The sequence below is a fragment of the Pongo abelii genome, chromosome 12 (assembly GCF_028885655.2).
Source record: "Pongo abelii isolate AG06213 chromosome 12, NHGRI_mPonAbe1-v2.0_pri, whole genome shotgun sequence".
NCBI classification, from domain to species: domain Eukaryota; kingdom Metazoa; phylum Chordata; class Mammalia; order Primates; family Hominidae; genus Pongo; species Pongo abelii.
In genome coordinates, this window is record NC_071997.2 from 121,454,314 (window position 1) to 121,468,521 (window position 14,208).

At 42.6% G+C, this 14,208-nt stretch overlaps 1 protein-coding gene across 7 annotated transcripts in view; it reads left to right on the top strand.

The window, feature by feature from the left end:
* The window catches only part of E2F6 (E2F transcription factor 6), a 40,340-nt gene that overhangs the window by 13,207 nt on the left and 12,925 nt on the right, over positions 1–14,208 (top strand). For 4 of the 7 annotated variants that reach the window (XM_054548395.2, XM_054548398.2, XM_054548396.2 and 1 more), the window contains 3 exons: positions 1,563–1,718; positions 3,241–3,355; positions 5,598–5,745. In XM_054548395.2, the coding sequence (XP_054404370.1) occupies positions 1,563–1,718; positions 3,241–3,355; positions 5,598–5,745 (419 nt within the window). Of the gene's footprint in view, positions 1–1,562; positions 1,719–3,240; positions 3,356–5,597; positions 5,746–5,998; positions 8,970–14,208 lie in introns of those variants that run through there. The other 3 variants (XM_024242714.3, XM_063713781.1, XM_024242713.3) reach the window with 2 other exon arrangements.

A 14,208-nucleotide genomic window follows, 5' to 3' on the forward strand; every position in this document is an offset into this window, starting at 1 on the left:
TAAGGTTGTAAAACAGTGGTTTTCGCATGGAAGTGTAGTAAACACCTAGAGGCTTACTGCCTCTGGAGTTGTAATTCGGTGGGTCTGAGGGAAAGCAGGAAAGTACATTCTCAACAGGTAGCCCAGGAGATTATGACGTAGCGAGGTGTTTGAAATACTGCCCTGAATATGAAAAAAAAAAAATCAGACAATGTCTAAAAGGCAGTTGCTAAAGACTTGACATGATGAGGAGGAATCCAATGGAAAGGGAAGCTTAAGACATTGACATAGATAAAGGTATCTGTGCGTGCACACATAAGAAGAACGCTGTTATACCTAGAATAGGCAAGTATTTGGGGACAGGGAGAAATAGTTGCAGCAAATAAGTACGTAGTGACCTCTCAGGCAAATGAAAACCTACCAGCAAAGACCATAAAATGACCCTAAATAATTAACTTAGTTATTAGAGGAAAGGGATTCATAAAGGAGGTAATTTTTTCAATAGTACAGAAGTACAGGTTGAATTCTAATTTGAGCATGTTTACTAAATAACACTAAAAAACACTTCAGGAGTTTATATTGGCATGCATTGTGAATCACTAATTAGAATCAGGTTTGAAAACTACCAAGTAAAAGATAAAGGCAAGGACCTTTCCCTATTTATTTTCCATTAAGATTGAAAGAAAAAAATGAAATCAGTTGTTGCCTGGTCATATCATATTGGAGTAGACACTAATAACTAAATAAAATATGTATGTCTTTTTTTTTTTTTTTTTTTTTTTTTTTTTTGAGACGGAGTCGTGCTGTGTCACCCAGGCTGGAGTGTATAGTGGCACAATCTCGGCTCACTGCAACCTCTACCTCCTGGGTTCAAGTGATTCTCCTGCCTCAGCCTCCCCAGTAGCTGGGATTACAGGCGTACGCCACCACGCCCGGCTAATTTTTGTATTTTTAGTAGAGACGGGGTTTCACCATGTTGGCCAGGTTGGTCTGTAACTCCTGACCTCAGTTGATTCACCTGCTTTCAGCCTCCCAAAGTGCTGGGATTGCAGGCATGACCCACCATGCCTGGCCTGAAAATAATGTCTTTTTTTAAATGATGAATATAATCATTATATTCAGATAGAATGTGTACACTAGGGAAAAATACAGACTCATCACATTTTAGCAGAGAAACTGTCATTTAGCCAACACTTTGTTTTCATATGTAGGAACTCAAGTACTGTAAGATTATAACTTATCAGAAGCTGTAAGTACTAGGACTGAGGCTGAAGCTGCATGTTACTGATTCTTAGTTCAGTGCCCTTTTTGTTTCCTTAGGCTGTCTCTGCTGTTACTAATTTCTGTTAGGTGTAATATATTTTTTTGAAAAAGACTCTATAAGATGAAGAACTATAAATAATTTATGTACAGAAGGAGTAATGGCTGTCTAGAACAAAGACGGCAGAAGTTAGAAGTCCCTAGTTTCTATTGTTGTGGAAAACACTTATGGTAAGCATTTGGAGAAGTTCCAATAACCTAACTTGAAATTACTTTGTTATCTCGTAGTTGGTATTGATGGTGACTTTTTTTTTCTTTTAAAGAGGATCTGATCTTAGCAATTTTGGAGCAGTTCCCCAACAAAAGAAGCTACAGGAGGAACTTTCTGACTTATCAGCAATGGAAGATGCTTTGGATGAGTTAATTAAGGATTGTGCTCAGCAGCTGTTTGAGTTAACAGATGACAAAGAAAATGAAAGATATCCTTTAAGTCTATACCTTTTTAAAATTTCTGCTTCCAAAACAGATTACTTAAGTAGTAGAGTCAGCTTGGGGACTTAATTTATATATTTAAGATATAAAATTAGACCATTAAAAGTTAAAGTAATACAAAATTAGCCAGGCGTGGTGGCACATGGCTGTAATCCCAGCTCCTTGGGAGGCTGAGGCAGGAGAATCACTTGAACCTGGGAGGCAGAGGTTGCGGTGAGCGGAGATGGCGCCATTGCACTCCAGCCTGGGCAACAAGAGCAAAACTCCGTCTCAAAAAAACAAAAAAAGTTAAGCAAAAGTTGGTAGTAGTATAGCCTCAAACATACACAAACAGTAGGTTTTTTAACTTCTGTGTGGCGTTTCTTAAATTAAATTCTGGATGATGACGTCAGGGGTAGAGTACCAAACCAAGGTTGATGGTACCACTTAAAATAGTGGAGTATTCATTTTTATAGTCTGAATACTGTAAGGATAATAAAATATTTGTTGGCATTTGTGAAGTTCATGTTTTTCCTAGAAATTTGTGAATGGAAGTTGATTTCTGAAACAGTGAATTGCCATTGAAGTGGTGCTTACTGCCATTTGTGTCCACAGAAGCATGTTGTTGCTTAATAGCAGTTTTGCTTTGAAACTCAATGTCTCAGGGAGCTGGGGGGTGGGGCTGGGGGAGCCTTGTCTTTGGTACTGACATCCTGGGTGTCTTAAACCTGTATGCTGTGCTGTTCCTGTGGCACCCTTTGAGGGGCTCACTGATTCCGAGCTATCCCATACCTCAGATTTACTTAAAACTCTCTCCAGCAGTCAAAAACCTCTATTCCCACAGAACAGTTACTGGAAGGAAAAGAAAAAATAAGCACCAACATTACTGCAGCCAATCAGAAAAAAAAAAATGCTAGGGAAACCCAGTAAATCACTTAATTGGTAAAATTTGAGGCAACACAGTGAGACAAGATGAAAAAGATTCAGGTAGTGAGATGGAAAGTAATTTTGGATGAAGTAACATCATACATGATAGTCTTGAGAAACTTAATCTCTAAGTCATTTATGCCTTTTTATAGATTTTTTTCCATCTTTCATTTTAGGAGATTCTTGTCAAAGCCCTGAGTGTTTTTTCTCAAAGTTACAGTAAGATCTAGCTTACTATAACTGAAAAGGGAATAGGATGAAAATTTGCATTTCTTCGTGTGGTGTATTTGTGTTAGGGACTCAGACTTTATTAATATTTTTCTCCAGAAATTGCCATCATAATCATAATAGTACAGCTTAAAGAAACTCTTTAGGTTGAGTTGTAAATATTGTAAAACCCTTCATAAAAATCTTAATTTTATATGAATAATAAAGATTATCAGTGAAATTTTTTTTTTTTTTTACTGCTTTCCTTAATGGTGAACTTGTGTCTCATAAAAACTAAAAACATTCTAACATTACTCTTGCGTTACTAAATTACTAGAGATAAATTACCTCCCCAATAAACAGCATTCTGTGTAGAGATCCTTGACTGAGTTTTACGCTAGCATATGTGACCTATCAAGACATTCATAGCATTCAGGCTTTCCATGAACAGATCGTCATTGCAGTCAAAGCTCCAGCAGAAACCAGATTGGATGTTCCAGCTCCCAGAGAAGTAGGTAACCCCGCATTTTTAAAGAGATCTAAAGAGGGATGAGGGCCGACTGCTTAGGCTGTGATTTATTGCAGTCATACTTAAGAGCCGTTGTATGCACGTGCACTGTACATCCGATACTGCTCAAGGCACTTCACACATTTTAACTTGCTTCAACTAACACAGCAAGTCAAGTAGTCGTCATTATTATCTTAAAGATGAGGAACCGAAAGTTCACAAAGATGAGTTAACTTTTTCAGGATCACCAGAATGCAAACCCAGTTAGTGTGACTTCATAGTTTGCTTTTCACTATTGTACTGCAATGCTTCTTAGAAGAATCACCAAGAATTGGCCCGTCTTAAAGTTCCAAAAGTAAGGTCTGTTCTCAGCCAAGGCACTGGGGAATTAACAAACTCTTGAAAGACTGATGAATAAACCAGGACACTAGGTTCTGAATTTAAAATGGAAAAGTAGGATTTCTGTGTAAATGAACATATTTTTGTCAGCCGCCAGCTGCTCAGTGCGTTCTTTCCCTTGCAGAAAAATTTGCATTGAAAGATAATTGCATCAGAAGGCTGCTTGATGAGGACAGAATCAGAACCAAGGAATGTGGCCATTCTTGGGACACATCCTCAAGACTGACAGCCTTGATAGACCCATCGGTGCTCATAGTGCAGCCCTCTGCATTGCCCTGGGGGTTTGCCTCCTGCCTAGTGAAGAATATTTTCTTGACCCGTTTTTCCTTTTGTCCCCAGCAGACCACTGTTCAAGTGAGCCCTGTATTACTCCACAGTATATGGGTTAAGGGCTGGCTTTCATTTACCTCAGTCACACTCAAGTTATGATTTCTTGGTGATGTTTCCTGGTTGTTTTATTTTTAAGTAAGAAACTGCTAATCAACACATCTTTACTTTGGGGCATAATAATTCATTCTGCAGAGACTAGTGAATTTTTGGCTTTTTCCCTATGCTGTGAGCTACTTCAGACTGTAATTGCTAAATCTGGCTGAGCGTTTGATCATACCTGAGGCTTCTCTTAGAGTCCCATGTAAAGTCTCTGCACATGGGCCCTCTTGGCCAGAGCCTGACCGTGACGATCTGGGGACCTAGTGTGATGGTTGGCAAACTGGCCTTCAGGTCGGATCCGGCCTGCTCCTTGTTCTTAGAAATAATTTTATTAGGACACAGCCACATGCACATTTGTTTACATATTGTCTCTGACTGCTTTCATACTATAGTGGCAGAGTTCAGAGGTTATGACAGGGATAGTGTGACTCGCAAAGCCAGAAATATTTACCATCTCAGCCTTTATGGAAGTTTGACAACACCTAATTTAGTGGAATGTTATTGTTTAGAAATATCTATTAAATTGTACAGGATTTATCATTCAAACCAGTTGTGACCTGGTACTCTAGAAGCTGAGCACAGATGTTCTCTAGCCCACTTGTCAGGTACCAGGAAGTCATAGCAAGGACAAGTGAGGCTCTGAGACTGTCTGAGAGGCTGCATCTCCACAGATTCACCGTGGTATAAGATCACAGTGAGGTGTGGAGTGGGAGGGAGCAGTGGTGTCTGTGTGTCTAGGCCAGGCCTAACTGCATTAAAGGGGAGAAAACAGACTTTGTTATAGTTGAAGCAGCTCCCAATTAAAGCAGTCATGTATAGCCGGAGCTGTTCCTTAAGAATTTAGCGTAATTCCGCGTAGAAGCACTCAAGTTGCCTGATATCTTATGGAAAAAAAGTATTTTAGTCCTGAGGAAATCTGAAATCAAAGGATGTGAATATCATAATGAGTTACAGTCCTTTATAAATATTCTAAACGATTTTTTTGACGTTTTACTTGAGATGTATTTTGATCTTTTCCTATTCTTTCAACTGGACAAAAGAATGGCCCTTCCATTATCTCAAGACCTGTTCGTTGGTCTGGAAATCCAAGCACATATTTATCCTGTGATACTAGGGTATTCTAGAGTTCTTTGTCATCAAAACACTGATTTTTGACTGAAGTACGGCCTCCTTGAAGGGTCAGCTCCTGAGTAGAAAAAGACAGGCTCTTGAGTACTGAGGTTTTCACATGATAGCTCTGAAGCCATTACTGCAGCATCAACTGTAGCTGTCTTCAGCATGTGAATTGGCCAGTGCTTTAATGTGACTACAGCTAAGGTGATTTTCTCAAATGTCTCAAAATTTTTGCAGTTCTAGTGAGTGAAAAAATATGATTTATTATTTCATTCATCTTGACGATTCCTGTGTCCTTTGCTAGGACTCTATCACAGTGCACATAAGGAGCACCAATGGACCTATCGATGTCTATTTGTGTGAAGTGGAGCAGGGTCAGACCAGTAACAAAAGGTCTGAAGGTGTCGGGACTTCTTCATCTGAGAGCACTCATCCAGAAGGCCCTGAGGAAGGTAAATATACCAGTGATTCTGACAGTATTTTAATTAAGCATGCATAATTTTATTAATGTGTATTATGGCCTTAAGATATTTTTACTCTTCCTATCCACAAAAACATGAGTAAAAAATTACAACACAACTCTTACTGTAGTTTAGAATGTTTCTGTGAACATTATAGTTAAATTTCTGTAGTTTTGATAGCAGTGAAAACTTAGAATTCTGTTTGGTCCCATGGTGATACGAACTTACGATGGTCTCTGAATAGGGCAGGCTTTCAGTCAAACAGCAGCTCCACTCAGCCAAAGAGCCTGCCCATGACCCGGCCGGGAGATTTCCCCTTCTGCACATCTTGGAGAAGGGAAGGGGCTAGACCTGCTTGACCCAGGCAGTCAAACACCCACTCAACTCAGCCAACAGCCCGCTCCACAAGAGTCAGTCCTCAGTTGCACATTTCTAAGGACGTCGCCTTTGGACCCATCTGGCCAGAGCAGTGACTCCATCTAACCTCGGAACCCAGCTTGCAGCACTGTCCAACAGCAGATCCCAAATAGTGGAAATGCCTGAGCAGGGGGCCAGCATCCTGTGACCGGCCTGGGCAGAAGCCATCACAGTGCCCAGCCAGCAGCTCCACTGACATCCGAACAAAGACCCAGCCAACTGGAGAACCCGACAAGCACTGCGAGCCAGGGTGGTCTTCAGCTGTCCCTTGTAGAGCCACAGGCTGGACGGAGAGGAAGCTTTCACTGACAAAGAATACCTGTAATGACCAGAAGAGGGGGCTGTTGCCCACATGCAGACAACAGCACAAAGACACAAGGATTACAAAGACTGGGGGAGTCGTGATGGCTCCAAAAGAAACTAATAAAGCCCTAATAAGGGAAGGCTTCCTCCATTCTCGGACGGGTGCTTTCAGGTACAAGTTAGAGTTCCAGTTTATTCTTGAGAGGCTGAAAAAATTAGCCTTATGCCATTAACCTGAGAATACGTGTTCTTGACCAGGCATCTTCAGGGTTTTCTGAAGTAGTCAGATTGCGTATTCTTTTACGTATTTGCCTGTCAGACCTTCACTTAGGTGTATTTCTCTCTCGTGTTCTTTTTCAGAAGAAAATCCTCAGCAAAGTGAAGAATTGCTTGAAGTAAGCAACTGATGGCATTTGAGAATTTATGTATCACTGAGTTTTTTGGGAACATCTTCGTGGAGAATTACGCATCAAATTTGATTCTCAGAGCAATAAATCATCCATGAAGTGCTCTCGTTCTCAGTAGCGGCATCATGGCCAGTAGTGTCTTTGAGGAGTTCACCACGTAGATTACTGAGTAACTGTGGTTTCCACATTTGAAAACAACTCCTTTTATAATTATTCACTGCTTTTTGTCAGTGAAATAGACATCTTGCCTCCTGAAGTAGCTTCATCACAGAGTGTCATGAAGACAGACAGTCGGGCTGAAATGGACAGTTCTTCGTGGACTCTACCCTTCCCTTCAAGGAGTATGTCATAGATCACAAAAGAAATTGCCTTACACTGGTTCATGTTTGCAGTTACTGTTGTACATTGCATAGATGTACACACAAATTTAAATGTGATGTCTTTGTATATATCTGTATAATGTTTAGATTACTTACGAAATATGTCTGAGTGACACTTTTCACCCTTGTACAGCCAAAATAATGTATATATGGAAAGTGACAGACAAATTCTCTAATCTCTTTGGTATCTATAACTTATTAGAATCCTCTGGATGAGGGTTAGAAGAGAGTTTTTCCAAACTTCTACATGTAGAAGTATCATAAATGTGCTACACATTTATGTTTGTGGATTTAATTAAAGTATTTTAATATGGTTTTCAGTGCTAAAATTGGAGTCAGATACTTCTTGGTTTAAGCTGTCTCCCAGCAGATTGGTGGCCTGCCCAGTGGCTTTGGGGGCAGGGATAGAAATGCCATCAGGAAATAGCTGAGTTCATTGTGAAACATGAATTCAGTCATGGTGATCATTGGAAACTCCTTTAAGGCTTTTGCAAGTAGATTTTATAATGTTGGTGTATGCAGCCTTGCTGTTGAGTCAGTCCAAGGGGTTTTACTTAGGACAAGTTGTACCTTTGCCCTCTCTTCAGCTCTGCTCCCACATTTTCACATACCTAGCTATTTCTACCTCATTGGGTAAGTCATTTACCACTCTGTGCCTCAGTTTACTCTGTAGTTTACCATTAGACTGTGAGCTCCTTGAGGGACTTTGTCATAATCACTGTTATATCCCAGTGCCTCACACCATGCCTGGCCCTTAAGAAGTGCTCAATAAATGTCTGAACAAATAAGTGAGTGGAGTGAGTGAATTGTAAGATCAGAATAACAATATTTGGTTTGTCTATCATACAAGATTCCTGTATCGTTTGAATATTGCTTTTAAAGAAATATTTGAAGCGACTTCAAATTCAGACTGTGTTTAAAAAGATTTAAAATTGGAATCCAAAATCCAAGTATTAAAAAATAATGCTGAGTGTTTAGGATTCACATACCTCTGAGCTCTGGTGGCTTTTGCCAGTCCTGTCCCTCTGCTGAGCACCAGCCCCTTCCTGCAGCAGTCCTGCCGGTGTGTTTCTGTGCACCTGGGGATGAAGTGTGCTCCTCCCCCAGTGGTTAGCCTCAATGCTTTTCCTCCCTCTGTTTTATTATTTGAAATTAGCCAAAGAAAAGCTGCAGGGGGCACTGCTGATCATCACTGGATCAGTCAGTCGTACCGCTTGACAGAATGGCGAATACAGGAGGAAGAGCAAGCCTAGGATAAAACTTAGGTTTGGGACATGCTTGATGAAAGCAAGAGTTGGGCAGGTTGTTGTGTGTATGTAGGTCAGGTGCTCAGTGGAAAAGTCTGAGCTGTACAGTAGGTTAGGCAGACGTCAGTTTAGATGTGATAGTTTAAACCACAAGAGTAGGAGAGGTATCTAAAGAGTACAGCAGGCCTAAGGGCATCTATATTTAAGGAGAAATACAGAAGAAGTCTCCTGAGAAGGAATAATGGGGCGGGTGGGGAGGGAGAAGGCAGTGTCCCAAAAACCGACAAAAGGTTTTACCAAAGGTAATGCCATCATTTCTGAGCAGCAGTTCCTTAACTTGTGAATGTGACAAATGTTCTCCTTTACAAATTGTTCTGAAGGTAAAATGAGATCATGTAAACGAAAATCCTTTGTAAATTACAGATGTGTGTTATAAATGAAGTATCTCTCGAGTCACTCCATCTTTTGGCGTTTGGTCTCTGATTTTTAAAACAGATAAAATAAGCATCCCATGAACTTTTTTCTGGGCCCTTCCTCCTCACTAACCCTAACCTTTCCAACCTCATTGTCCCACCTCTGCCTCACTAACCCTAACCTTTCCAACCTCGCTATCCCATCTCTGTGTGCACCGCTTCTACCTTCAGAAACCTTGAGTGATCCGTGTTTCCTTCAGGCTGAAGTGCAGACTCTGGATATAGAAGGGCCCAAGCCTCGCTTTCCAATCCTGCCTTGGTACCTGCCTCGCAGACCTTCACCCCAGTAAATCGGTCTCATCACTACCTGAAGCACACAGTGAACTTTCCCATCTCCCTGCCTTTGCTCTTATCCTATCCTCTTCCTGTTCTCTGTGTTTCAAAATCGCATCTCTATTCTGGACCTGGCTTCACCCATGCCTCCCCTTTACTCCTCCCTACATGCAGTTTCTACACAGCACGCAGGCGGCCATCTTCCTTCCTCAGAAGTTGTTGCGGCTAAATTCCCAGCTGCCATTCCATGTTGTCAGAGTGTAAGGTCATGTCTTAATATGTATTTCTCATATTAATGTAGTGTATGATAGGGTTTCACTGTGTCCCCACCCAAATCTCATTTTGAATTGTAGTTCCTATAATCCCCATGTGTCGTGGGAGGGACCAGGTGGAGGTAATTGAATCATGGGAACTGTTTCCCTGCATCCTGTTCTCGTGATAGTAAGTTCTCACTAGATCTAATGGTTTAATAGAGGGCTTTTCCCTTCGCTCGGCTCTCATTCTCCCTCCTGCCACCATATGAAGAAAAAGACATATTTGCTTCCTCTTCCACCATGATTGTAAGTTTCCTGAGCCAGCCATGGTGAACTATGAGTCAATTAAATCTGTTTCCTTTATAAATTACCCAGTCTTGGGTATGTCTGTTAGCAGTGTGAGAATGGACTGATACGGTAAATTGGTACCACACAGTGGGGCGCTGCTGTAAAGATACCCGAAAATGTGGAAGCAACTTTGGAACTGAGTAACAGGCAGAGGTTGGAACAGTTTGGAGGGTTCAGAAGAAGACAGGAAAATGTGGGAAACATTTAGAACTTCCTAGAGACTTGTTGAATAGCTTTGACAAATTGCTGATAGTGATATGGACAGTGAAGTCCAGGCTGAGGTGGTCAAGATGGAGATGAAGAACCTATTGGAAGCGGGAGTAAAGGTCACTCTTGCTATGCAAAGAGACTGGTAGCATTTTGCCCCTGCCCTAGAGGTCCATGGAACTTTGAGAGAGATGAGTTAGGGTATCTGGCAGAAGAAATTTCTAAGCAGCAAAGTGTTCGAGTGGAAGCAGAGCATAAAAGTTTGGAAAATTTTGCAGCCTGATGATGGGATAGAAAAGAAAACTCCATTTTCTGGGGAGAAATTTAAGCTGGCTGCAGAAATTTGCACAAGTAACGTCAAATGTTAATCACCAAGAGAATGGGGAAGATGTCTCCAGGGCATGTCAGAGACCTTCCAGCAGCCCCTCCTATCACAAGCCTGGGGGCCTATGAGGGGCCCCCCTGCTCTATGCTGCACTGGGACATGGTGCCCTGCATCCTAACTTCTTCAGCTCCAGCCTTGTCTAAAAGGGGCCAATATAAAGCTCAGGCTGTTGCTTCAGAGGGTGCAATCCCCAAGCCTTGGTGGCTTACACATGGTGTTGGGCCTATGAGTGCACGGAAGTCAAGAATTAAGGTTTGGGAACCTTTGCCTAGATTTCAGAGGCTGTATGGAAACACCTGGATGTCCAGGCAGAAGTTTACTCTCTGGAGAACCTCTGCTAGGGCAGTGTGGAAGGGAAATATGGGGTTGGATCCCCCACGCAGAGTCCCGACTGGTGCACTGCCTGGTGGAGCTGTGAGAACAGGGCCACCATCCTCCAGACCCCAGAATGGTAGCTTGCACTGTGCACCCAGAAGAGTCCCAGACACTCAACACTAGCCTGTGAAAGCAACCAAGATGGGGGTGGGGGTGTACCCTGCAAAGCCACAGGGGTGGGGCTGCCCAAGGCCGTGGGAGCCCACCTCTTGCATCAACATCACCTGGATGGGAGACATGGAGTCAAAGGAGATCATTTTGGAACTTTAAGGTTTAATGACTGCCGTATTGGATTTTGGACTTGCATGGCACCCGTAGCCCCTTTGTTTTGGCCAATTTCTCCCATTTGGAACGGGTGTATTTACCCAATCCTAGGAAGTAACTAACTTGCTTTTGGTTTTACAGGCCGATAGGTGGAAGGGACTTGCCTTGTCTGACATGAGACTTTGGACTTGGAGTTTTGAGTTAATGCTGGAATGAGCTAAGACTTTGGGGGACTGTTGGAAGGGCAGGGTTATGTTTGGAATTATGAGGACATGAGATTTGGGAGGGGCCAGGGAGAGAATGATATGGTTTGGCTGTGTTCCCACCCCAATCTCATCTTGAATTGTAGTTCCCATAATCCCCATGTGTTGTGGGAGGGACCAGATGGAGAAAATTGAATCATGGGGGCTGTTTCCTCCATCCTGTTCTCGTGATAGTAAGTTCTCACAAGATCCGATGCTTTTATAAGGGGCTTCCCCCTTGGATCGGCTCCCATTCTTCTCTCTCCTGCCATTATGTGAAGAAGGACGTGTTTGCTTCCCCTTCCACCATGATTGTAAGTTTCCTGAGGCCTCAGCCATGCTGAACTGTGAGTCAGTTAAACCTCTGTCCTTTATAAATTACCCGGTCTTGGATATGTCTTTATTAGCAGCATGAGAATGGACTAATACAACGTTCAGTAAGTTGTTGCCGGTTGATAAGTGACCTGACCTGACTACATTATTCGACCCAACTCCCAAGAAAATTTTTTTTTTTTTTTTTTTTTTGTAACGGAGTCTCGCTCTGTCACCCAGGCTGGAGTGCAGTGGTGTGATCTCAGCTCACTGCAACATCTGCCTCCCAGGTTCAAGTGATTCTCATGCCTCAGCCTCCAGAGTAGCTGGGATTTCAGGCATGGGCCACCACAGCTGGCTAATTTTTGTATTTTTTTAGTAGAGGCAGGATTTCACCACATTGGCCAGGCTGGTCTCGAACTCCTGACCTCAAGTGATCTGCCCACCTCGGCCTCCCAAAGGGCTGGGATTACAGACATGAGCCACCACACCTGACCCTGAGAATTTTTTTTAAAAGATGACTTCAGGCCAAGCGTGGTGGCTCACGCCTGTAATCCAGCACTTTGGGAGGCTGAGGCAGGTGGGTCACAAGGTCAAGAGATCGAGACCATCCTAGCCAACATGGTGAAACCCTGTCTGTACTAAAAATACAAAAATTAGCCGGGCCTGGTGGCGCGCACTAGTCGTCCCAGCTACTCGGGAGGCTAAGGCAGGAGAATCACTTGAATCCGGGAGGTAGAGGTTGCAGTGAGCCGAGATTGCACCACTGCATTCCAGCCTGACAACAGAGCGAGACTCCATCTAAAATTAAAAAAAAAAAAAAAAGGTGACTTCAGTAACTAACAAACTGCATTTGTAATGAAAAAAAAATGATTGCCAAATTTGCATTTTGCTAAAAGTTAAAGCACATCTAACTAATTGTCCTTTGCCTCAGCAAAAGATGAGCCCCCCTGTACTTGAGACAGCTACGACTCCTTTTGTGCCTCCCTTTTGACGGCTTTGGCCCCAGGGATGCATGTATTGGCGGAGTCAAGCGAATGCCCAAAGTTAGCAAGTGAATGCCCAAAGTTAGCAAGTGAATGATGGTGCCGCTGAGGGCTTGAGGGGCTTAAGACAGAACCAGCGTTTCACTTTCGTACATGAAACTGTTTCTTCATATCTCAGAAATGGGCCACTTGATTAACATAATTAAAAATGAAAATCAGAATAAAACCACCTGCGTCATTAAAAGCAACCCATTGTATCACAGTGTTTCAAAGTTGGCTTTTCAATTCTATTAGCGATTGGCTTACCCCACCCTCCAAGCGGTGCACCCCAGCCTTGCCAGGTGTTAGCTGCAGCTTAAGGCAGTGCCTTCTCCTGGCTTTATCTTTTGCTTTTGTAGTTTCTCTGATTGCTAAAGACAGACCTGGTGCCTTGTTGGCCTTAGGCCCTATTGTCACTCCAGTCAGGTGGGAAAGGGATGATGTTTGGGGCTTTCAGCCTGGCCTTCAGAGGACAGGAGGCGAGGGCTCAGAGAAGCAAGGGAAGATCTGCTGAGAGGAGGTAAAGAAAGGAGCAAAAAACAAAAGGAGGAAAGAGCCAGGATGACAGGACAGGGAGAGAAGAAAGGGGGACATGGTATAAAGGAGAAGCGGTGGGAGAAGTGAGGAAGAGTGACAGTATGGCCTGGGAGATGCGGGTCTCCAAAGCCAAGGTGTGGGTCAAGCAAGGTGGCCATCACCGCAGCCGGAGGAGCGGCCCCAGACCCCAGGTCTCGAAGGCGAGATGCCCATAGGTGGAGGGTTGCAACTCACATTGAAGCTACCACTTGGCGAGTTCTGATGTAGTTTCAAGGAAGGATGGCCTTTGGGATCCGAAGAGGCTATTAAAACAACTTTCCATTTTCCAACTACATATTTATATGAGGCTGGGTTTTTCTTTATGTATGTAAACCAAAACGTATCACAGCAGAATTCACACAAGCCGATAGGAAAATCCATCTGTCTTCTATTGGCCCAGACTTTAAGAGATTTGTGAAATGTAAAATAATGCCATCTTCACTAAATTGTTTTTGTCTTGGAAAACGTAGTTTTTTTCGTAAAAATATTTAACATGTATTGTGTTTACCATTTTTATTTTTAGATGGATTAAATGCTTATATAATTTCTTAGTTTTAATGTGCAATACTTTACATATCAGTCAGTATAATACATATGTAAACAAAAGCTTTGTGGGGTGTTTAATGTTTTAGAGTTTAAAGAGGTGCTGAGGCCCGAGCTTATTCTACCCAAGGGTTCGTAACTACAGGCAGCTCTCCTTCTCTTGAGAGAGCTGAAGAGGCGCCTGTGCACCCATGTGCACCCCCCACACAATACACTTCCTCCTTTCTCCAAACACTCGCAGTGACTCTCAGGATAAACACATGGACTCAAAGCAGTGGCCGGCCACCCTTAAAAAAAAATAGCGCTGGCCCAAATGTCTTTATTCTTGCTCATTGAGCCTTTCTAGTTCCCATTCTTTTATTTCGAATGAAAGTAATTGTATCCAACCAGTCATTCACGTTATTTCTAGCTAATGCTTGTGAA